This window comes from Armigeres subalbatus, chromosome 1, assembly GCF_024139115.2.
Source record: "Armigeres subalbatus isolate Guangzhou_Male chromosome 1, GZ_Asu_2, whole genome shotgun sequence".
In the NCBI taxonomy this organism is placed as follows: Eukaryota; Metazoa; Arthropoda; class Insecta; order Diptera; family Culicidae; genus Armigeres; species Armigeres subalbatus.
This window is the reverse complement of record NC_085139.1, coordinates 163,015,352-163,040,793: the sequence shown is the minus strand read 5'-3', so window position 1 is coordinate 163,040,793 and position 25,442 is coordinate 163,015,352. Positions and strand designations below refer to the sequence as shown.

The 25,442-nt window shown below is 41.7% G+C and overlaps 3 protein-coding genes and 1 long non-coding RNA gene across 6 annotated transcripts in view; 3 read left to right on the top strand and 1 right to left on the bottom strand.

Moving 5' to 3' along the window:
• LOC134205454 (endoribonuclease Dcr-1) overlaps positions 1-25,442 on the top strand; it is a 194,522-nt gene that overhangs the window by 79,800 nt on the left and 89,280 nt on the right. The gene's annotated exons all lie outside the window — the stretch shown is intronic.
• On the top strand, positions 663-3,236 carry LOC134205457 (UDP-N-acetylhexosamine pyrophosphorylase). The gene is made up of 2 exons (XM_062680715.1): positions 663-800; positions 960-3,236. The coding sequence occupies exon 2, from the start codon at positions 972-974 to the stop codon at positions 2,424-2,426; it is 1,455 nt and encodes a 484-aa protein (XP_062536699.1). The 5' UTR covers positions 663-800; positions 960-971; the 3' UTR covers positions 2,427-3,236.
• The window catches only part of LOC134205459 (probable galactose-1-phosphate uridylyltransferase), a 25,668-nt gene continuing 891 nt past the window's right edge, over positions 666-25,442 (top strand). The window contains exons 1-3 of one of the 2 annotated variants that reach the window (XM_062680719.1): positions 666-800; positions 24,070-24,331; positions 24,393-24,827. In XM_062680719.1, coding sequence (XP_062536703.1) covers positions 24,140-24,331; positions 24,393-24,827 — 627 coding nt within the window. In that variant the 5' untranslated portion in view covers positions 666-800; positions 24,070-24,139. Of the gene's footprint in view, positions 801-23,832; positions 23,877-24,069; positions 24,332-24,392; positions 24,828-25,442 lie in introns of those variants that run through there. The other variant, XM_062680718.1, reaches the window with a different exon arrangement.
• On the bottom strand, positions 5,671-10,312 carry LOC134208088 (uncharacterized). Its single transcript, XR_009978494.1, has 3 exons — positions 10,266-10,312; positions 9,885-10,039; positions 5,671-6,211 (listed from the first exon to the last, which is right to left on the bottom strand). It is a non-coding gene; the product is annotated as an uncharacterized LOC134208088 (long non-coding RNA).

Genomic DNA, 25,442 nt, shown 5'->3' with positions numbered 1-25,442 from the left:
AATTTGAATTTGTCTAAGGGCCCTCCTTAGCCGTGTGGTTAGACGCGCGGCTACAAAGCAAGACCATGCTTTGGGTGGCTGGGTTCGATTTCCGGTGCCGGTCTAGGCAATTTTCGGATTGGAAATTGTCTCGACATCCCTGGGCATAAAAGTATCATAGTGTTAATATTTGTGGAAGTGGGGATGTCATGCCAATAAAAAGAAGAAAGAAGAAGAAGAAGCCCTTCTTGTTAGCCCTGTTGGCACATTCGTTTTTGAGTTTAATTTTTGTTTCATGTGGTATTTCTTATATGAATGTAATCGGTCGTTCTTATTTATTATGACAGGTTTCTAATTGGACCGTCCTTCAGAATAATAATCTTATAAGATCAATCTATTTTTATCAGCCCAGCCTCATAAAACACCTCGTGACTGCAGTGCGTTACATTCCAACATAACGGTACACTGCGTATACACATTCCTCCGTAAGATACGGTTTACGTTTGTAAATAAAGCGTTCATCTTCATTCATAAATTGTGGCGCTCGGTGCGCTCCAGCAACACGTTGGCATGAACACTATTCATCTCCATGTTCATTTTCCATGCTCCGCGTCGTCCGCTTCCACACAGCGTGATTCATTCATTCGACCTGTCAGATTTTGTTGAATGTAAATAAAACACATCAGCAGAGTTTTCTGCAGTTTAGTTCGATTTTGTTGAAAGTAGTTGAGAAGCAACCATAAGCCGAAGCTGCTATGTACGGTGGTCCGCGAAAGGAGGAAGGAGGTTGTTTTTCTGTATTGTTGTAGGCGACGGCGAACGTGAGTACGATCATTTACAATAACTGCTATCGGGGTTCGGTTTTGGAGTGTTGTGGCACCACAGTCAGTCTTTACTTTCACTTCCCACTGGATGGAAGCATATCGCAAACGTGGGTGTGTTATCAGTGACTTAAGTTTTTGTGTACCGTGTTTTTATAGTTTTGTCACACGATGAGCAATCTTGATGCCCTGACGTCGAATCTGGCCAAGCACGGTCAGGAGCAGTTACTCACCTATTGGGAAGAGCTGGACGAGGAGCAGAGGCGACTTCTCACTGAAGATATAGAGGAACTGAACCTTGAAGAGGTGAACGAGTTCTTCAAACGTGCCACATCGTCACTGGAAGATGGCAATGCTAAACTTGATGATAAGATGGAGCCAGTGTGTGAGGATAAGTTCCTCTCGATTTCTAGGACTGATGAGGATCAATTGAAAAAGTTTAAAGAGGAAGGATTGAAACAAATATCTGAGAGTAAGGTGGGCGTCCTATTAATGGCTGGAGGACAAGGGACCAGGTTGGGGTTCGCTCACCCAAAAGGCATGTTTAACGTAGGACTACCGTCCAATAAATCACTGTTTCGTATCCAGGGTGAACGGATTTTGAAGTTGCAGAGACTTGCTGCTGAACTGACGGGGAATAGTGGGCGTATTGCTTGGTACATAATGACCAGTGAGCACACCATGATTCCAACTAAGAAATACTTTGAGCAGAATAATTACTTTGGACTGAACGCGGAAGACATTATAATGTTTGAGCAAGGAAGCCTACCTTGCTATGATTTCGATGGAAAAATTTTATTGGACGAAAAGCACCGAGTATCAAAAGCGCCTGATGGAAACGGTGGACTATATCGTGCTTTGCGCGATCGCGGCATTTTGGACGATATGGAAAGACGGGGAGTACTTTATTTGCACGCCCATAGTGTTGATAACATACTGATAAAGGTTGCCGATCCCGTCTCCATTGGTTACTTTGTCGAGCAGAAAGCTGATTGTGGAGCCAAAGTTGTAGAGAAGTCTCATCCAAATGAAGCCGTTGGCGTTGTTTGTCAAGTTGATGGCAAATATCAAGTGGTTGAATATAGTGAAATTACCCAGAAGACGGCCGAGTTGCGCAAAGAGGATGGGCGATTGGTTTTCAATGCCGGTAATATTTGCAATCACTTTTTCGCCACCAGTTTTTTGCGTAAAATTGGATCCACCTTTGAAAAGAATCTCAAACTACACGTAGCTAAGAAGAAAATTCCTTTCGTTGATTCCACGGGAACTCGGTGCACTCCCGACAAACCAAATGGTATTAAGATCGAAAAGTTTGTTTTCGATGTGTTTGAATTCGCAGAACACTTTGTCACGATCGAAGTTCCTAGAGACGAAGAGTTTAGCGCCCTAAAGAATGCGGACAGTGTTGGGAAGGATTGTGCCAGCACTGCTCGTGCGGACATCTACAGACTGCATCGGAAGTATATCGAGGGAGCTGGTGGAACCATAGAAGGTGAGGAGTGCGAAATATCTCCACTGTTGTCCTACGGAGGCGAAGGTTTGAAAGTGTTGGTCCATGGGAAATCTTTTGTAAGCCCGGTTTATTTAAAGACCGACGAAGAGAACACATCGAATGGTAGGGAATGACAATTTAAATTTAAATAGCATAATGCTTATATTTTCCTTTATTATTGTAAAAGCACGTACTTTTCGACAGCAAGGCGAATTAAAATTTTAGGAATTAAAACGTTTTAGAGTATCAGACAAAAGCATGGGTAGTGGATTTTTTATAAACAACTGAAATAATAATGAGAATCGAGGATTTTCCTTATATTCAACTTCACTAGTAGATTGCAATTCCGCTCCATAAAAATCCCTTAAGACTTTAAAAAATATAGGTAGCTAAGGATCGATAAACATGTTTAGCTTTTATTCCTTTCAAATTCATGAAAATTACTTTTAATTGATTTGGTTCAAAACCTTTGCTTATGATTGAGTCCGTACAAAAAAGCCTAATAACCGATCATTATTGAGTGCAATGGAACGGCACATAAAGTGCAAACCACGAACAAACTAGTTTTCGAAACAAAATCGCATCAGCATCTCTTGGAAAATTCGAACGAGCTGCTGCAAACAAGACCATTCCTTTTTGTTAGGTGTGACTATTCGTATGCTGGCATCACATAATCCACTGTGAGAGAAGGGCGAAACCCGAATCGAAGTCTAAGCTATTGGAAAGGTTGCGCTGTGAGTTTTTCGCTCGTTGCAGCAGAAATACCGGTTCAATTGAAAGTGATCGAACAGCTTCCCGTTGGCCTTGATGCAAGCCACATGGTTATACGTGAACGAATAGAGAATGTGGCTGCCGGCATACCTACTTATAAATGTCATGTATGCCCTGCGATCTGCATCAAAAATATTTGAGTTCTAAAATAGTAATAAATCAATTATACTGCATATGAAACTTGTTCTTATACTTGGATTGCATTATATCACATTTCCCGATATAGAAACATTTTTCATCCCTCTGAACCATATTCAGCTCATTCCGAAATAAAGGAATACATCATCAATCTTTTCGGCTGTTTTGCTTATATATGCGTGCTTAATGAAATCACAAAAAAATATTTAAAAAATCATTTTACTTCTCTCGTTACCTTGGATGCGATTCCTGTCATTCATATCAGTAGATCATCTTATCAAATCCCTTGAAATATAAGCAACGTTAACTACCTCTTTGTAATTGTAATTAAGAAAGGTGAAAAGTGAACTAGATTTCTGCAATTTAATTTCAAGTGTACGGTGATTCAGTAATTCGATAAAATTCAATAAATTCAATTTTGCTATGCAATCAAGATCCGGGACAGCATTCCTGTATTTTAGATAGTTCTTATGAATTTGGGTTTGATCTGCCTAGTTTCATTATTATTCAGCTCCAGTTATCGCATCTAAGAGAACGAAACCGGTTTCCAAAAGCTGCTCGTTGACGCTTATGCATGTAGAGTGCCAACCAAAATATCTAATTTCCACATTTATCTGGGTTGATTATTATGTCACGGCTCTGATAGGCACGGTGAAGTCGATGAAGATGATGCATGCACGATCTGTTTTGGTCTCAGTGTTTCAGATACCAAGCATTGATCTGATTGCAGTAAGTGCAAAACTTGATTTGAACATCAAATACTGCCGGTGATAATGAGAACATGACAAACAAAGAAACCAATTCCGTACGTTTGCGTCACCAAAGAATCCGAACGTATCATAAACACCTGATACTGGTCAAACGAGAGCAACGAGTTGTAGCAGCTGTTGACAATTTTGGACGTAAGGAAGACATTTTAGGTGAATAGGTTATCATAGTTCGATCAAACGCTCAGATAACTACCAGGATATAACGTAGCGTTACATCTACAGCATATAGTTTATTTTTTAACCATTTCATTTATTTGGTAGGCTCAGTCGTGTGTGATCCTTTGCGGAGCCGTCATTCTTGAGTATGATAACCTTATAATTTGTATCATCTTATCATTAACAGTTAGTAGGGAAGGGACTTATACCATTATACTCAGGGTGACTCAAGGTTATAATTTACTTAATTCAGAATGGACGGGGTAGGGATTTGGGTTTAGGTTATTCCAGCTGCTCATCCGGGCGTTTGCGTTTGAAACGGTTTTGCATGACGTCGTGCTCGATTTTGAGCATCTTCCAGATGGCCAGGGCTTCGAGGTACACGGAACCGAAAAACAGAATCGAAGAAGAGAAAATAAAACTTGGAAGAGAAAAACACGGGCATTAGACTTCAATATCAGCCGAGCAAAAAAAGGCATAGATGGCCTGCATATAATAATCGCTCACTTCATACAAATGTCCTACCTTCGTTTTCTAATACTTCCACGAATAATTTGCAAATTGTGACATCTTCTAGCAGGCCGCAACTAGCTATTGCTCCTCCAGCACCATCGACACCAATACAAACCAATAGTAGTAATAACTGGTATTATCTAACGCGGTTCCTACCTCATGAAACAGAAGCAAACATAATCAACTATATTGCACGTCGTGCCAATTGCAATCCTAATCAAGTCATCTGTCATAAGCTTGTAAGAGAGGGATATGATACTAGACAACTATCTTTTCTGTCATTTAAAATCAGTGTTCCGGTTAGTTTTGAGCAGATCCTATTATCTGAACAGTTCTGGCCCAGTGGGGTTGCAATTGCTCCTTTTTTAGAGAGGAGATCAAACAACAGCAAACCTGTTGGACCTCGTGTACAAGTTCGTTTGTCTCGACGCACACCTACAACTCGCACACTATCGACGCCCCGCCATCGAGAATACAGGAGCAAGTTCGCCAATATCAGAGCATCCCGTCTTTGAATCCCATTCCACCTACATTGAAATCAGCCCCAGTTCCGAGACAACTAGCCCCACCATTCAGGATGGTAAAACCCAAGTACAGGGTGACTCTAGTATAAATGGACTATTGTGTTATTACCAAAATCTCGGTGGCATGAATACTACCCTATCTGAATACTCGCTTGGCTGTTCCGATGGACTATATGACATATACGCTTTCATTGAAACCTGGCTGAAAAGCAACACTCTGTCCTCTCAAGTATTTAGTAACACGCATGTCGTTTTCCGATCAGATCGGTCGAACCAAACTAGTAATAAGTCATCAGGAGGAGGTGTACTTTTAGCTGTACGATCCTCCTACAAATGCCGCATATTACACCCTCCGAATTGTGCCGCTATTGAACAATTGTGGGTGGCGCTTCATGCACATGGTTATACCTTATACATTTGCGTATTATACTATTATAATTTAATGAACTGTTCGGTAGGAGGAAATAAAATAAACTACTGATTGCTTTGACGTCTCCAAATGAACTAACTCATCTCATTTTTATTCTCGTCGTTCTAGCTTCTACACATACGTATGGTATTATATTTCTACCGTTTAACGGGTTTCGCCCGATAATCGACTGAGCTTTCGCCCACACACTAAATCTATATACTTCAGCTCTTCCCATTTAGAAAGATTCTTATAACTGTATTTTAGTAAAATTCAAAATTATTTTTAATTCAAGGGTACATTATTAAAATTATAATTAATTCGAACGTGATCAATTTCACATTATTTTAACTTGAGTATACAAAATTATCATCTATCTTTCTCGTCCTTTTCAACCTTTTCGATCGCCTGATCGGTGAGCCTACAGGCATTTCATTACCCTCCACAGCGTATTTACGCTTCTTTCCTCTTTTCAATTCTGCTTCCGTAAATCCATGAAATTCGTCACAACTGGGACTTCTCGCTTGCTGCGGCTGTTGCCTGCTCCATTGTATTATTGGACCGTCGAAAGGGTTTCGTTCCTTACTCAAACGTAGTTGATTTCGATGGGCCATGGTTAACGCGTTTCCAATTAGAATCTGAAATAAGTTAAGAGAGCGCCTTTTAATAAAGCTTGCTTTAAGCCATTTAGCCGTATGGTGTGGGTTATGGTTTTTATACCATAACTCATCTCCTTCTGTCAGATTCTCAAAAGGATCTAATACATTTCTACACTGAGGAAACTGGACGCATGATTTCCAATCAAACGCCTTATGAAAATTTGCCACAAGGAATCGGTATGAATTTCAATATGTTGCCTTATGAATGATGATTTACATTAAAAAAAAGTAAAGTGCAGCAGACTGGGTTCGAACCACGGACGTCGGGATCGGGAGGCCGGTATGTAGACCACACGCCCATCGACGCTTGAAGACTTGGGAAGGTAACTGCGTATAAAAAGCACTGTTGGTGGAATATTCAGTCGAAGCTTCATAAGGCGCCAGTTATGAATTTCGCTAGTCCAGTTCGCTGAGTGTAGTAATGTACCTGTCACCTTTTACCAGAATTTCATCATGCATGGGAAATGGTTGTTGTTGCATATCATTTTGTTTGCCCTGAATAACATCGGAGCATAAAAAGTTTTTGTACTGCATTTTAGGGTTTATTAAATCTAAGATTATCTTTGGTTTATATTTAAAGATCATTTGTGTAGGGCAATTACCCTCCATCGTCAAACTATTGTTCCTATAGTTAATTAGGAATAAGTGTAGTTGGTCTTCCAAATCCAAGTGTGAAAAATCAGGATCTAATAAGATTTTTTTTAGTACGTCTTTGACCGTTCGCACCAACCTCTCTGCTTGCCCAAACTCATCTGGGACTGAAACATTTAACGGGAAGCGGGAACAAAAGTCAGCATTCCCCATTCGTTCCGATGGCCTATAACTTATTTCAAATTCGTATATTGACATTTCAAGCACAAATCTCTGTAATCGAGTAGCATAAATAGAGTTCTTTCCCTCTTTTCCGAATATTCCTACCAATGGCTTATGATCTGTGTAGATGAAAATTTTTTGCCAAATAGAAATTTGTGAAATTTTTCACCGTGCATACTAAAGCCAATGCTTCCAAATGAAGAATTGGGTAATTCTTCTGGGCAGCGTTTAAGGAAAATGATGCGAAATATATAGGTTTTTCTTCTTCTTCTATAATATGAGCCATCACTCCTCCAAGGCCATAGCCCGAAGCATCAGAGACAATAACAATAGGCTTATTCGGGTCATAAAATTCCAGAAAATTAGTATTTATCAACGATTTTTTTACTTTCTTCAAATGCCGTATTGCATCTTTCGTCCCAAATAAATGTACTGCCAGTTTTGAGCAAATTATACAAATAATATAGTTTAGATGACAGTCGGGGTATAAATTTATGGTAATAATTAATTAAACCTAGAAATGATTTGAGTTCCGTAGTATTTTTAGGTGCTTTGGCTTCCTCTATAGTAGTAATTTTGTCTGGACATGGTTTTAATCCATGTTCACTTATAACGTGTCCTAAATGTATTAAATTATTTACAAAAAACTTACATTTGTCCCAATTGACTTAAATATTAGCCTTTGCCAATCTGTCAAGTACCACCATTAGCTTTGCTTTACAATCATCAAGATCCTTTCCTGCGATTAAAACATCGTCCAAATACACCGAAACATTTTCTATTCCATTTAGAACCTGATCCATGACTTGTTGGAAAATTGCCGCACTTGAAGACGCGCCTTGCGGCAATCTATTATAGATATAGAGTCCTTTAATGGTATTAATCACCATAAATTGCCTAGACTTGTCAGATAATAACAACTGTGTGTATGCTCCTTCGAGGTCCAAGGAGCAAAATACTTTGCAATTAGCCAAACCCGCAAAAACATCTTGTGCTGTTGGTAATGGGTAACTATTCGGGATAATGCATTTATTCACCGAAACTTTACAATCGATGACTAATCTAATTTCGTTATTTTTTTCCATCACTACGATAACTGGCGATGCCCATTCACTCGTCTTGATCAGGGTTATGACCTTTTCCCTCTCCAATTTGTCTAAATAAGCCAGAACTTTATCCTTCAACCGGTACGGGACGTTATACGCTTTTTTAAAGATCGGATCTTGACATTTTATTACTAAATCGGCTTCAAAACCTTTGATTGGAGAAGAGAAATTTTTCACAAAAACGCTTTTATATTTATGTCTAAGTTGTTCAATTATTTCTTCTTGTGTAGTTAACGTAGTGCTCGTTATATTATTGATGAAAAATTGTCGCCATTTCGGGAAAAAAGCATCCAACCATGGTCTTCCAAAAAGTGGAATGAAATAGTTGTCACAATTAAGTACTAACAGTTTCATTTTCTTGGAAATTCCCTTTAAACACACCGTAACATCTACTTCTCCTTCAGTAACAAGTTGTGAACCATTCACAACAATCAACTGTTTTTTGCTTTTTGATAGCTTATTCTGGAAATAGTCATAATATTGGTTTTTGCCCATCACGGTCACAGACGATCCACAATCTACCTCCATATTGAACGGCACATTATTAATCTTTACATTTAATAAACAAGGATCGCTAATTCTTCCAATAGAAGCCACATGCATACATTCAATCAAAAAATTCTCACCCTCTACTTCACTCTCGCTGTCCGACTCAGTGCGCATTCTGTTGACCAATTCACTTAAATATAGTTCCGGATTGTCGCCTGATTCATTTGAATTCATCTTGTTTACCGCATCCCTCTTCATGTTTTTCAATTTAAAGCATTTGCGCTTAATATGACCCTTTACTTTGCAGAAATCACACACCATTTGAGAATAATCAGGACTTTTCCATCGTCGAGGACCTTCGTCATTCATCTGCATTCCATCGTTCCATCGCCTATTGTCCGATTGCCTGCTTTGTCCATTGTTTGTGCGCCATTGCCTGTTGCGCCATTGATCCTTTTATACGGTGAATAACCTAATCTGCTTTTAACTGAGCCACGTTCAACCCGGCCTTCATTTTGTAGCGATCTCGATGCTAATTCCATAGTAGCTGCTAGTCTTTGCAATCTTGTTCCAGATCCCCGTTAGCTTTAAGTGCAGCTATTTGATCGAGCCCACTATTAAAATCCATATTTATGGCATTATTTCTTGCAATCTCCCAGGTAGCTATTAATTTCTCAGCACTCTCCAAGCTAAGTTTCTCTTCATTGAGAAGTCTCTGCTGGAGTGCCTTGTCACGAATCCCAGCGACTATACGATCTCTAACGGCCATTTCTTTAAAGTTCTCGAAGTTGCAAAATTCAGCCTGAAGTTTGACTGATAATACAAAATCCTCCAATGACTCATCTGGCTGTTGCATTCTAACATTGAATTTTAGGCGCTGTACCAAATCTGATTCCGTCTTATCTAGTCTAGCTTTCAATTTGGAAACCATTTCTGTGTAGTCAATTTGTGCTAAATCCGTGTTAGGATACAACAGCTTGAGTTCTCGGAAGATCACCGGACCACTTAAAGTAATGAAATGATCCCTTTTGGCGTCATCGGGAACCTTATTCATGTTAAAAAAAAATCTGAGTCTGTCCACCCAATCACTGAATGAACAACCCTTCCGAAAAGGTTCCAGTGTTGTTGTAATATTGGACTGAGCCATTGGTATTATAAATAAGTCAATATGCAACAGCAGGAATTAGCTAATAGGCAATAACTTCAGATACAGCTTCCCAAAAGTTAAAAAAGATCAAACTCACCGGAACTCGTCGTCAGCATTTACCGACCCAGGGATTAGAGGGATTTCCTACTCGCGGCAATGCCAGTCAGCAACCTCGCGAGCCGTCAATTGACGAAATGAATGGCAGGCTGGATATGGAATTACCGGCAATGTCTCACTTTCTTGCTGTTTTATCTACACAAAATAGAAGAAAATGAATTAGTAAAAGGCCTACTTATTGTCCTTTTGCTATTCAGTTTCTTTTCTTTGTTCCAGTCTATTATATCATCATAATAAAACTGATAATAGATAAAGAAATCACTCGGCGTCCAAAATGGGCTCCCTAATGTGAAAAATATCACTTTAGAATTTCAAACTGTGCAATGGCTAAATGATCAGCAGATGTTGAACTGATACGTACACTTCACCAGTTGTTAGAAGCTAAGGTTCTAAAGATTCTCTCACTGATGGATCACTCGTTAGATAATCTGTCCAGAATTAGTAACGTGTCCAGCTATGTCCCTAGCATAAGTGTTCCAGATTCTTCCTTCAGCAAGATTCTTCCTCTGCATCAGCCAAACGCAAAGTCCGCCGAAATATGTCTATGGTAGCACAGTAACTTGACCTTGACACTTTTTATCACTCGTCGCCACTATTATAATTTAATGAACTGTTCGGTAGGAGGAAATAAAATAAACTACTGATTGCTTTGACGTCTCCAAATGAACTAACTCATCTCATTTTTATTCTCGTCGTTCTAGCTTCTACACACTTAAAATAAATCACCGAATTCGGTAAAATTTTACCGAAATCTCAACAGCTGAACTGTTCGGTAAATAATTTAACTGATTTTCGGTGATTTTGACAGTTGAGCAATGGAGAAAATTACAAAAAATCTGTAAAATAAATTACCGAACAGTTCAGCTGTTGAGATTTCGGTAAAATTTACCGAATACGGTGAAATGAGGTAAGTGTGTACACATACGTATGGTATTATATTTCTACCGTTTAACGGGTTTCGCCCGATAATCGACTGAGCTTTCGCCCACACACTAAATCTATATACTTCATATACATCCCTCCTGATCGAGTCACCGATCCAGTACTTGCCGCTCATTACTCCGAATCATTAACATGGATTACATCTGAAATGAGTATAACTGACAAAATACTTATTCTGGGAGATTTCAACATGCGCACAATTAATTGGAAACAAGGGTCAGCTGGTTAAGGTGATTATAGAATGAAGCCCGTGGTAAATTTCAATTTCAGTTTTCGTACCGTGCCGAAACTCAAATTATGATTGTTCAGCATAACTAAGCAAACGATCTACCATTATTTCAGCCCCATACGTGTTATGATTCTTTCATCTCGTGCTCTTGGAAAATATTTTGGAAAAGCACGTGGTTTACAAAATGGCCGATTTCTGGCCTCATTCTATAATCACCTTAACTGTTCCCTGATCTGGCTCGATCTTCAATGAGCAGGATTCAGAATCAACTACTGGCTGACTACAGTCTAGCAGGTCTCATTCAGTTAAACGCTGTCCACAATCAGAGAGCGCGAATGCTCGATCTATGCTTTGCAAGTACTGATCTTATGCAGTATGTTACCGTCACAAAGGCCCATGTCCCCCTTGTAAAAGAATGCTGCCATCATCCGCCTTTACAGTTGGACATACGGAAATGTGTTCCACACAAGTTTCTACCAGTAGTTGAAACTAGCCGCTACAACTACAAAAAAAACCAACTTCATATAAATGAGTCGTTTCTCTCCACCATCAGTTGGGATGAAATTTTGAAAGGCTTGAGTTTAGAAACAGCAGTTGAAGTGTACACATCAATTGTAGTTTATGCAATTGACCATTATACTCCAAGAATTGCTACCAAAACACACATGCATCCATTCATTCATTTATTTAGTCTACATCTATACAGATAACACTGAATCAACAATTTGACGCCACAATACACGGTTCGAGGCCGCATCTCTCCATCCTCGAATACGCCCCACGCTCGCCAAGTCGTTCTGCACCTGGTCTGCCCATCTCGCTCGCTGCGCTCCACGTCGTCTCGTACCTGCCGGATCGGAAGCGAACACCATCTTTGCAGGGTTGTTGTCCGGCATTCTTGCAACATGCCCTGCCCATCGTACCCTTCCGGCTTTAGCTACCTTCTGGATACTGGGTTCGCCGTAGAGGTGGGCGAGCTCATGGTTCATTCTTCGCCGCCACACACCGTCTTCTTGTACACCGCCAAAGATGGTCCTAAGCACCCGTCTCTCGAATACTCCGAGTGCTTGCAAGTCCTCCTCGAGCATTGTCCATGTTTCATGTCCGTAGAGGACTACCGGTCTTATTAACGTCTTGTACATGACACATTTGGTGCGGTGGCGAATCTTTTCGACCGCAGTTTCTTCTGGAGCCCGTAGTAGGCCCGACTTCCACAGATGATGCGCCTTCGTATTTCACGACTAACGTTGTTGTCAGCCGTTAGCAAGGATCCGAGGTAGACGAATTCCTCGACCACCTCGAAGGTATCCCCGTCTATCGTAACACTGCTTCCCAGGCGGGCCCTGTCGCGCTCGGTTCCGCCCACAAGCATGTACTTTGTCTTTGACGCATTCACCACCAGTCCAACTTTTGTTGCTTCACGTTTCAGGCGGGTGTACAGTTCTGCCACCTTTGCAAATGTTCGTCCGACAAAGTCCATGTCATCCGCGAAGCAAATAAATTGACTGGATCTGTTGAAAATCGTACCCCGGCTGTTACACCCGGCTCTCCGCATGACACCTTCTAGCGCAATGTTGAACAACAGGCACGAAAGTCCATCACCTTGTCTTAGTCCCCGGCGCGATTCGAACGAACTGGAGTGTTCGCCCGAGATCTTCACACAGTTTTGCACACCATCCACCGTTGCTTTGATCAGTCTGGTAAGCTTTCCAGGGAAGCTGTTCTCGTCCATAATTTTCCATAGCTCTACGCGGTCTATACTGTCGTATGCCGCCTTGAAATCAACGAACAGATGGTGCGTTGGGACCTGGTATTCACGGCATTTTTGAAGGATTTGCCGTACAGTAAAGATCTGGTCCGTTGTCGAGCGGCCGTCAACGAAGCCGGCTTGATAACTTCCCACGAACTCGTTCACTAATGGTGACAGACGACGGAAGATGATCTGGGATATCACTTTGTAGGCGGCATTAAGGATGGTGATCGCTCGAAAGTTCTCACACTCCAGTTTGTCGCCTTTCTTGTAGATTGGGCATATAATCCCTTTCTTCCACTCCTCCGGTAGCTGTTCGTTTTCCCAGATTCTGACTATCAGTTTGTGCAGGCAAGTGGCCAGCTTTTCCGGGCCCATCTTGATGAGCTCAGCTCCGATACCATCCTTACCAGCTGCTTTATTGGTCTTTAGCTGTTGAATGGCATCCTTAACTTCCCTCAAGGTGGGGCTGGTTGGCTTCCATCGTCCGCTGAACTGACGTAGTCATCTCCTCCGCTGCCTTGACTTTCATTGCCTGTACTCTCAGCGCCATTCAGATGTTCCTCGTAGTGCTGCTTCCACCTTTCGATCACCACACGTTCGTCCGTCAAGATGCTCCCATCCTTATCCCGGCACATTTCGGCTCGCGGCACGAAGCCTTTGCGGGATGCGTTGAGCTTCTGATAGAACTTGCGTGTATCTTGAGAACGGCACAGCTGTTCCATCTCCTCGCACTCCGCTTCTTCCAGGCGGCGTTTCTTCTCCTGAAAAAGGCGGGTCTGTTGTCTCCGCTTCCGTCTATAACGTTCCACGTTCTGCCGGGTACCTTGCTGCAGCGCGACCGCCCGCGCTGCGTCCTTCTCCTCCAGAATCTATCTGCACTCTTCGTCGAACCAATCGTTCCGTAGACTTCGATCCATATACCCGACGTTGTTCTCCGCTGCGTCGTTAATGGCTGCTTTGACTGTATTCCAGCAGTCCTCAAGAGGGGCCCCATCGAGCTCACCCTCTTCCGGCAACGCTGCCTCGAGATGCTGCGCGTATGCAGTGGCGACATCAGGTTGCTTCAGTCGCTCTAGGTCGTACCGCGGCGGTCGTCGGTACCGAACATTGTTGATGACGGATAGTTTTGGGCGCAGTTTAACCATCACCAGATAGTGGTCAGAGTCGATGTTAGCGCCACGATATGTCCTGACGTCGATAATGTCGGAGAAGTGCCGTCCATCAATCAGAACGTGGTCGATTTGTGATTCTGTCTGCAGTGGCGATCTCCAGGTGTATCGATACGGGAGGCCGTGTTGGAAATAGGTGCTGCGAATGGCCATATTCTTGGAGGCGGCGAAATCAATTAGTCGTAGGCCGTTTTCGTTCGTCAGCCGGTGAGCGCTGAACTTTCCAATAGTCGGTCTAAACTCCTCCTCTTGGCCAACCTGAGCGTTCAAATCTCCTATGATGATTTTGACGTCGTGGCTTGGGCAGCTGTCGTACTCACGTTCCAGCTGCGCGTAGAATGCGTCCTTATCATCATCAGTGCTTCCGGAGTGTGGGCTATGGACGTTGATTATGCTGAAGTTGAAGAACCGGCCTTTGATCCTCAACCTGCACATTCTCTCGTTGATCGGCCACCACCCGATCACGCGCCTTTGCATGTCGCCCATCACTATGAAAGCTGTTCCCAGCTCGTGTGTGTTGCCGCAGCTCTGGTAGATGGTATGATTACCTCTAAACGTTCGCACCATTGATCCCTTCCAACAAACCTCCTGCAGCGCTACGATGCCGAATCCACGGTCCTTGAGCACATCGGCGAGTATGCGTGTGCTCCCGATGAAGTTGAGAGATTTGCAGTTCCACGAACCGAGTTTCCAATCGCTAGTCCCTTTTCGTCGCAGTGGTCTTCGCCGATGGTTCCGGTCCGTACTATCTTGTTGATTGTTCGTTGCTTATGATTTTTAAAGGCTGGCTTGCAGGGCCTGACACCAAACCCCCTAAATTTCCGGAGGACCATTCCTCCTTATTTCCGGTGGACCATGGTGCACAGTTTCACTTAGAGTCCCTCGCTGGCACTCGGACGATGATCAGCCGCCCCTAACATGGAGAACAGACGCTGTTGTGAGCCGATCCTGACATGGAGAACAGACGCTCAATAAGATTTGAACCTCCGGAGAGGAGCAAACCTTCCCTTCCCTGTCAGCATACGACCATAGTTCCCACCGGGGTTGGTTACCCGATCTTCCCTAAGGTTGCTCGTATCCCGGCCAGCACCGCGGGGAGGTAGGGATAAGAGTTGCTGGGTAAGAGGCTAAGGACCGCGAGATGGGGTCTATTTTATTCCTTCAGGTACGCGAAGTACCAATGGTACGCTTTACCCAGCATTTGCCGTGCCACACATGCATCCACATTGGTCGAATATCACTCTAAAACGTTTAAAATCTGCAAAAAGGTCAGCTCTTAGAAAACATTCGAACTATCATACTCCACATACCAGACTGAACTATATTTATGTTAGTAGTAGATACAAACGATTGAACAACCAACTGTTCCTCTCACATATTCGCCGTACCCAACGAAATCTGAAACGCAACCCTAAGAAGTTTTGGTCATACGTCGATGGACAGAGAAAAAAAACTGGTTTTCCGACCACCATGGTGTTGAATGGCAAGGAAGCTTGCTCTCGCTCCTCAATAACGAACCTCTTCAGGGAACAATTTTCCTCTGTATTCACAGACGAACTTCTGGATCCACATCATGTTATCCACGCTGCTACAAATGTACCTTTACGTTCCTCTGCTGTGAGCACTCATCCCTTAGTTTCACGAACTACTGTTGAATCTGCATGTTCCCGCTTGAAAGGATCTTCCAATCCTGGTCCCGACGGAATACCGGCTCTAGTACTGAAGAAATGCAGCGGTACTCTTTCACAGCCACTGTCATTATTATTCAACCTTTCTCTATCTTCCGGTTGTTTCCCTTGTTTGTGGAAAAAGGCGTTTGTGTTTCCGGTCTATAAGAAAGGTGACAAACAGAACATTTCCAACTACAGGACAATCTCTGTTGTATGTGCTACATCTAAGCTATTCGAGCTAATTGTTCTTGATTTCCTAAAACACCGATGCATGGACTACGTATCTGAAACTCAGCACGGATTCTTTCCGAAAAGGTCAACGTCAACTAATCTTGTTGTTTACACGTCCTTCATCATCAAAGCGTTAGAAAACCGTAAACAAGTCGACGCGATTTACAATGACTTTTCTGCTGCGTTGGATAAGATAAATCATCAAATATTGATAGCAAAATTGAAACGTCTAGGATTCTCTAATCCAATATTAAATTGGTTTCGTTCATATTTACACAATCGAACAGTGTCAGTCAAATTAGGATCCACTACTTCCGACCCATTTGTCGTAACCAGGCTTGTAAAATGTCATCTGCATGTCATTTGACTAATCTGTTCATAACTTTCTTCAGAAGCCAAATTTATTTCATAATTTCAGATGTACTCATAACGCTTGAGGAGGGCTATATTTTTGTCCAAGGGTACATTGCCCTAAATATAACATATGAGGCTGGATAGTGAAAACTCTCCAAAATGTCACGTGTCATTTGACATAATGTCATTTGAATGACATTTTGCCTCCCACGCCTCAGATTACATATTTACAGCAATGTCTTATTAGACAAAGTTGTAGGCACATTTAAGCGCTATAAGTTCGTCATACCTCAGTAATGATGGCTACCTTCAGAAAAAAGTTCTGGGAAAATTAAACAAACGAATGCAAATGACATTTTACAACACTGGTCGTAACATCAGGTGTTCCTCAAGGGAGTCATTTTGGGCCTTTTATGTTTTTATTAATCAAGTTTATCAAGTTTATTCGCTTCGCCCTTCGAAGACTTCCATGGAGCGATCCGCTGAACCTTCCGCCTTATGAAGATCGATGTATGTTAATTGATCTGGAGTTATTGGAAACACGTCGGAATGTTTTTAAAGCCTCGTTCATTTCTGATGTTCTTCAGTCCCACATTGATTGTCCTCGTGTACTAGATATGTTAAATATTGACATCCGTCGTCGTCATCTCCGTTCTCATGAATTTCTTCGCCTTCCTGCTTCTCGTACAAACTACGGATATAATGATCCTATAAATAGTATGTGTCGTGTGTTCAATCGCTGTTATCCTGTTTTTGACTTCCACTTGTACCGTGTCACCAATAAGAATCGTTATCGTGAGGTGTTAGATAGATAGTTAGTTGTTAGTTAGTTAGATAGATAATTTATTAAGCAAATTTTGTATGTATCATTTGGAAATTTGTATTCTGTTGATATGAAAAGAAGAGGAGGTTTTGCGCCCATTTGAGAAAGAGCTTTTATTAATAGCTCTACTCAAATGGGCTTTTCCCTGCTCCAGAAAATAAAATAAAATAAAAATAAAATAAAATAAATAAATAAACATCAACAAAAAGCTACTTAAATATATTTTTTATTTTTCTGCCACGGGGTGAAGTCAGGCGCTAATTGCTTCGAGAGGTTTATTAAAACCCCAACTTAAAGAATTTGGATGTAATAAAATACTACAAACGCTATACATATAAGGTAACCATGGGCTGGGCTGGGGGCCCTCCTTAGCCGTGCGGTAAGACGCGCGGTTACAAAGCAAGACCATGCTGAGGGTGGCTGGGTTCGATTCCCGGTGCCGGTCTAGGCAATTTTCGGATTGGAAATTGTCTCGACTTCCCTGGGCATAAAAGTAGGGTATGACGGGGCAAGATGGGTCGCCTAAGGCGAACCCTGAATATCTCAAAACAGAAACATTTTAATTCAACTTTTCAACATGGATCTATAAAAATAGTTTATAATCTGTAAGCCTGGGGTATGAAATAACAAAAACTCCACTTTTTATTCCATTTCGAGTCATTTAAGTAGAAGTCTATTTTTCTGTCAATCAAAAAATGGCGGGGTAAGATGGGTCAAACAGCGGGGCAAGATGGGTCACCTTGAAATACTGCAATTAATACTGTTTTTATTCCCAATATTGAATTACACACATACAGATAGCTTTATTGCCAATAATTATATTGAATAAAAAATAATTTTTTAGCCTTGGATGAAGAAATGGCTCTACATTTAAAAATGTCTGCAAATTCTTATGAAAACAAGCCGTCTAAGTATTGCTTTCTTAAAAACAAAAAATAGACATTTTCAATAAACAAATTAACATCATTATGTCAAAAGTAACCTTAAAATGATTAAACCAGCAATGGAAAATATGTTTTGAATACGAACTATGCCCTTCAGTATGTGCTGACCCATCTTGCCCCATTTGTAAGTTCATGTTAGAATGTCTAATTTTCGATCAAATTTATTTATTTCAACGCAGTTAGTATAACATCACCTACATTACTTATAATACGTTCACTATGTTACTGAAAATGTTTAAATTTTACATTGCTCGACGAGATTACACGTTTTATAGAAAGTGTGTTTTGCATAAGAAACAATTCTGAAAAATATTTTACCTTGCCATACTCTACCAAAATAAAATTTTCTCATCCAATCTAGTGATAATAAAGTAGAACCAAATTATTCCTCCTACAAAGTCATAATCTCCACATTAACACGTACGTCCCCAACCCCCATTTTACGACAAAACTCAAAATTCAAAACCACGCAGCTCAGCCAATTTCTAACGGATTTTCAAGCAATCTTCTGGAATCGATCACAAAATTCCTATAAATTTAGGAACCGAAGTCAATTTTTGTCCAATGGCCATGGTTCCGGATATATTCCGGGGAGTACTGGGGTTACCTCCCTCCCGGAAAAAATGGTCACTGGCAGATCGGCTTCGAAATCCGTCGTGCGACATGTCAAACTTCATGATTTTGCAATACAAGTACACTGGAGTACGTTTCGGCGATTTTCGATCGAATTGACCACCCTCCGGGTACTTCCAGGACCTGGTTCCCTTGGGGAAGTGGCCATTTTTCGTTCAATCTTGGAACCCATCTTGCGACATATCAAACTTCATGATTTTGCAAAACAAGTACACTGGAGTACGATTCGGCGATTTTCGATCGAATTGACCACCCTCCGGGTACTTCCAGGACCTGGTTCCCTTGGGGAAGTGGCCATTTCTCGTTCAATCTTGGAACCCATCTTGCGACATATCAAACTTCATGATTTTGCAAAACAAGTACACTGGAGTACATTTCGGCGATTTTCGATCGAATTGGCCACCCTCCGGGTACTTCCAGGGCCTGGTTCCCTTGGGGAAGTGGCCAATTTTCGTTCAATCTTGGAACCCATCTTGCGACATATCAAACTTCATGATTTTGCAAAACAAGTACACTGGAGTACGTTTCGGCGATTTTCGATCGAATTGACCACCCTCCGGGTACTTCCAGGACCTGGTTCCCTTGTGGAAGTGGCCATTTTTCGTTCAATCTTGGAACCCATCTTGCGACATATCAAACTTCATGATTTTGCAAAACAAGTACACTGGAGTACGTTTCGGCGATTTTCGATCGAATTGACCACCCTCCGGGTACTTCCAGGACCTGGTTCCCTTGGGGAAGTGGCCATTTTTCGTTCAATCTTGGAACCCATCTTGCGACATATCAAACTTCATGATTTTGCAAAACAAGTACACTGGAGTACGTTTCGGCGATTTTCGATCGAATTGACCACCCTCCGGGTACTTCCAGGACCTGGTTCCCTTGGGGAAGTGGCCATTTTTCGTTCAATCTTGGAACCCATCTTGCGACATATCAAACTTCATGATTTTGCAAAACAAGTACACTGGAGTACGTTTCGGCGATTTTCGATCGAATTGACCACCCTCCGGGTACTTCCAGGACCTGGTTCCCTTGGGGAAGTGGCCAATTTTCGTTCACTCTTGGAATCCACCTTGCGACATGTCAAACTTCATAATTTTTCAAAACAAGTACACTGCACTGGAGTCCATTTCGGTGATTTTCGATCGAATTGGCCACCTTCCGGGTACTTCCAGGTAGAAATTTAACCGGCGGTGGCGTGATAGATCATTTTCAGCCAGCGGCGTGGATCGGCGTGAACCAGTTTCAAGTGCCAAAATTTATTCAGAAGTTCCTTCAGAAATTCTTCCATAAGTTCCTACACGAGTTTTTTTAAAAGATCGTCAAGAAGTTCCAAGATATACCTCTATAAGTGCCTCTGGGAAATTCTTCCAGATACTCCTCCCGGATATCGTCTGGAAGTTCCTTCAGGAAGCTTCTCCAAGAATTACTTCAGGAATTTCTCCGAAAATTCCTCCAGGAATTTCTCCGGAAGTTCCTCCAGGAATTCCTCCGGAAGTTCCTCCAGGAATTCCTCCGGAAGTTCCTCCAGGAATTCCTCCGGAAGTTCCTCCAGGAATTCCTCCGGAAGTTCCTCCAGGAATTCCTCGGGAAGTTCCTCCAGGAATTCCTCCGGAAGTTCCTTCAGGAATTCTTCCGGAAGTTCCTCTAGGAATTATTCTGGAAGTTTCTCTACGAATTATTTCGGAAGTTTCTCTAGAAAATCCTCTAGAAATCAAGAATTACTTCAGGAATTTCTCCGAAAATTCCTCCAGGAATTTCTCCGAAAATTCCTCCAGGAATTTCTCCGGAAGTTCCTCCAGGTATTCCTCCGGAAGTTCCTCCAGGAATTCCTCCGGAAGTTCCTCTAGGAATTATTTCGGAAGTTTCTCTAGAAAATCCTCCAGCAATTCCAGGAATTCCAGGTGACCAATTCCAGTTTTACGGAGGAATTCCTGGAGGAACTTCCGGAGATATTCCTGGAGGAACTTCCATAGAAATTCCTGGAGGAACTTCCGGAAGAGTTCATGGAGAAACTTCCGGAGGAATTTCTGGAGAAACTTCCGGAGGAATTTCTGGAGAAACTTCCGGAGGAATTCCCGGAGAAAACCTCCGGAGTAATTCCTGGAGGAACTTCCCGATGAATTCCTGGAGGAACTTCCGGAGGAATTCCTGGAGGAACTTCCGGAGGAATTCCTGGAGGAATTTCCGGAGAAATTCCTGAAGTAATTCTTGGAGAAGCTTCCTGAAGGAACTTCCAGACGATATCCGGGAGGAGTATCTGGAAGAATTTCCCAGAGGCACTTATAGAGGAATATCTTGGAACTTCTTGACGATCTTTTAAAAAAACTCGTGGAGGAACTTATGGAAGAATTTCCGGAGGAACTTCTGAATAAATTTTGGCACTTGAAACTGGTTCACGCCGATCCACGCCGCCGCCAATCAACAACGGCGTGACGCCGCTGGCTGAAAATCATCTATCACGCCACCGCCGGTTAAATGTCTACCTGTAAGTACCCGGAAGGTGGCCAATTCGATCGAAAATCACCGAAATGTACTCCAGTGTACTTGTTTTGCAAAATCATGAAGTTTGATATGTCGCAAGATGGGTTAAAAGATTGAACGAAAATTGGCCACTTCCCCAAGGGAACCAGGCCCTGGAAGTACCCGGAGGGTGGTCAATTCGATCGAAAATCGCCGAAACGTACTCCAGTGTACTTGTTTTGCAAAATCAGGAAGTTTGACATGTCGCAAGATGGGTTCCAAGATTGAACGAAAATTGGCCACTTCCCCAAGGGAACCAGGCCCTGGAAGTACCCGGAGGGTGGCCAATTCGACCGAAAATCGTCGAAATGTACTCCAGTGTACTTGTATTGCAAAATCATGAAGTTTGACATGTCGCACGACGGATTTCGAAGCCGATCTGCCAGTGACCATTTTTTCCGGGAGGGAGGTAACCCCAGTACTCCCCGGAATATATCCGGAACCATAGCCATTGGACAAAAATTGACTTCGGTTCCTAAAACTATAGGAATTTTGTGATCGATTCCAGAAGATTGCTTGAAAATCCGTTAGAAATTGGCTGAGCTGCGTGGTTTTGAATTTTGAGTTTTGTCGTAAAATGGGGGTTGGGGACGTACGTGTTAAAATGTACATGATGCTCAAAAACGGCCCTGGCCTATCTTACCCCGTGACCCATCTTGCCCCGCCTAACCCTATCATCGTGCTAGCCTCATGATTAGGGTGGCTCAAATTAGTATGGGAAAAACTTTTTTCAATTTTTTTGATGGGCCGCCCTCTTTTTCGGTTCTATTTGATGCCCTGATGCTCTGGACAAAAGCCAAATCAGCCAAATCGATCAACGTTTGGGCGGTGCTAAACTCGTTGGAAGTTTATATGGAAAAATGTATGCAGAAACATCCAAAAACAGTAAATTGCAGCTGGACTACACAACTTACGATGAAGAACTATGATACTCATTCAGATATTGGAGAATTTAATACAGAATGTTATGCAGAAAACCGCGAGAAGATTCGAGTTTGCCCGGCTGAGTTATTAGCATTTCTCTGCAGTGGGGTTTGAGCAAATTTCGTTTCTTTTACCTTTGAAAAGAAATAAATTCACCTCTACAACACTCCAGTAAAATGCTAATATCTTTGTGTAATAAACTCTAATCTTCTCGCGGTTTTCAGCATAATATTCTGTACTTTATTTTACAAGAACTGAATGAGTATCATGGTTCTTGATCGTAAATTGTGCCGTCCAACTGCAAATCACAGTTTTTGGATGTTTCTGCATACAGTTTTCCATATAAACTTCCAACGAGTTTAGCACTACCCAAACGTTGACCGATTTGGCTGAAATTTTGTCCAGAGCATCAGAGTATCAAAAAGAACCGAATAAGAGGGCGGCCCATCAAAATATTTGAAAAAGTGTTTTTTTGAGCCACCCTACTCGTGATATACGAATGCAAAAATGGTAACCTGGCTTAGAAACCTCGCAGTTAATAACTGTGGAAGTGCTTAATGAACACTAAGCTGCGAGGCGGCTCTGTCCCAATGTGGGGATGTAATGACAATAAGAAGAAGAAGAATGGGCTGGGCGTAGTAAAGCCGAGTAAATCGGACTGTTGAAAATTACTAGGACACCTTATTAAAAGTTCCCAGTAATGCATTATAATCGCGTTTTTATACATGCCTGGTATACCCGAGCAAAGCTTGAGAGCAAATCGATAACTTGTTGATTACACCAAATATGATTACTTAATTTGATATCTTTTTGGTCGTTTTAACGGTTAAAATAACAAAACGTATAGCAGAAAAATCTTATTGTAAAATCAAATACACAGGATTTTGTTTTTACACGATTTTTTTTCGCTCGTATTTTTGATCGTGTGACTTCAATTTGCCACCAAACTCTTCGCAACATGTTTCAAAAAATCCAGAATAAATCAAAGAAAAATCACATGATAATTAATATACGTTAAACATTTAGGATGAGTGGAAAATTGAGAAAATGTAAATCGTGTAAAAACAAAATCCAGTGTATGGCAGAGGTGAGCCAGCCTAGGGCTGCAAGCCTCTTTAATAAAGAAAAAAAAAAAAAAAAGGTCAAATCGAAAACTAATTTTGATATTGGTTCTGATAACAAAATAAGTACACAGTTTGATGTCAGATCATACAATATAGAAATCAACAGCAAAATGAGATCAAAATATGTATCATGATGATTCATATTTGAAAACAAATTAAGATATCAATTTGATATCAAAATTAAAATATGTTTTCTATATGCTTTCATTATGTCTTCAGACTTTGCTCGGGTATCTTACACACTTCTAGAAATCAATTCCTTAGATAATAGAAGTGAATAAAAAATGTTGTTGAAATATATGAAGTGCAATGTATCTGAACTATTTCAATTTAATTCGAAGTAAAAATGAGTAGGGGGAATGGCGGCTTTGGCAGGTTTTGTTCTATTATTGTCAGGGTTTTTTTACGACTGATTATGCTCAAATTTGGCCTAAACATTCTTTTCATATCAAAGAATATTGTGGCCAAATTTTATAAAATTTGGTCGACAAAAACCCCCTCTGACAATAATAGAACAAAATCTGCCAAAGCCGTCTTTCCCCCTACCTAAATCGAAAAAAAGCGAGCCAACAGATCTAATATTAATAATGTGCAAGTGCCTAATAAGCCTGACCAACAGAGAATATGTATTGGATGTATCACTGCATGAATAGGTATAAAATAGTTGTACTAACTTCATCCTACGAACACATGCATGACCAACTCGACTAATCCAAAACAATATAAAGTAGTGCGCGCTGTTTATGTTTTGCCAGCGTTATCAACTGACTGGCATATTGCACATGATAACCGCATTGAATATTTCCACACGGATTAATTAGCTTCATCTCCCCTGCTATTTTCAAGTGAACAGTCAATCAGTTGCCTTGAGGCTATCAGTGAGCGCGATTCATATTCTTCGTACGCGGAAGCAATTATGACAAACTTTGAACCTACCGAGCATCAGCATACGCGTTACAACCCCCTGAACGGACAATGGATTCTGATAAGTCCCCACCGTATGCGGCGACCTTGGTCCGGCCAGGAGGAACAACCGCAGCGGCTGGATTTGCCCGAGTTTGACCCGAGTAATCCGTTATGCCCTGGAGTAACTCGTTCCAACGGAAGTGTAAGTTTAGTATCCCCAAAAGATTCTGGGCTGTCTTACTCAAAATTATTTTTGAAAGCAGAAGAATCCCATCTACACGTCAACGTTTGTTTTCACGAATGATTTTCCGGCATTGTTGGAGGACGTTCCGTTGCCTCCGGAAAGTGATGATCCGCTGTTCCAAACCGGTGGTGCACGAGGTACTTGCCGAGTGATGTGCTTCCACCCCAAGTCGAACAAGACACTTCCGGTGATGACACCGAAAGAGATCCGCAACGTCATCGATGCATGGATTGCGGAATTTAAAACCCTAGCCAGCAAGTACACGTGGGTGCAGATTTTCGAGAATAAGGGTGCCAGTATGGGTTGCTCGAATCCGCATCCCCATTGCCAGATTTGGGCGTGCTCTTTCTTTCCGAATGAGCCTCGCGTGAAGGACGAGAAGCTGAGAGAATATTACCTGACAAACGGCACAGCTTTGCTGGACGATTACGTTAGGAAGGAGATAGTGAAAAAGGTAGAGACTACAACACGGTGCTACATGGATTCTGGATTCTCATCGCGACCTATTGAAGGTCATTCATTTAATCACGTACATCATCAAATTACGTTCCAAATTGTTCACACCGAGTTATGCAACATACAATATGATGCATAATATCATGGGATGCAATCGTTTTTATATTGGTCAGTAATTCTTGACCCGCCAATTGTTCCATTTGAACACCAAATTATGGATAATAATTAGTGCAATTTATAAGCACGATGACGTTTTTTGTTTTGCGTGTTTAGAAAGCTTAGCAAATACTCATAGAAATTTCACATGCACTGAAGGCGGGGGATAAGTTCCGCGTAAGAAGAAATCGCGCAAATGTAAAAAATCGCGTAAAAAACGATTTTGTCGGTAGACAATTGTTCGTGGTTTCCACGAACCTTTTTAAAAAACTGCGTTTTTTAATCAGGGAACGTCCACAAATTACGTAACGCTTAGAGGGGGGAGGGGGGGTTGAGTGAAGTGTGATGATCCATACAAAATTTTCAGAAGCTTCATACAAAAAGTGTGACATAGGGGGGAGGGGGGGTTGAAAAAGTCCAATTTTTGCGTTACGTAATTAATGGATCTTCCCTCAGT

What these genes read in the sequence shown, in the direction of transcription:
- LOC134205457 (XM_062680715.1), top strand. Translation starts at nt 972, where the DNA reads ATGAGCAATCTTGATGCCCTGACGTCGAATCTGGCCAAGCACGGTCAG.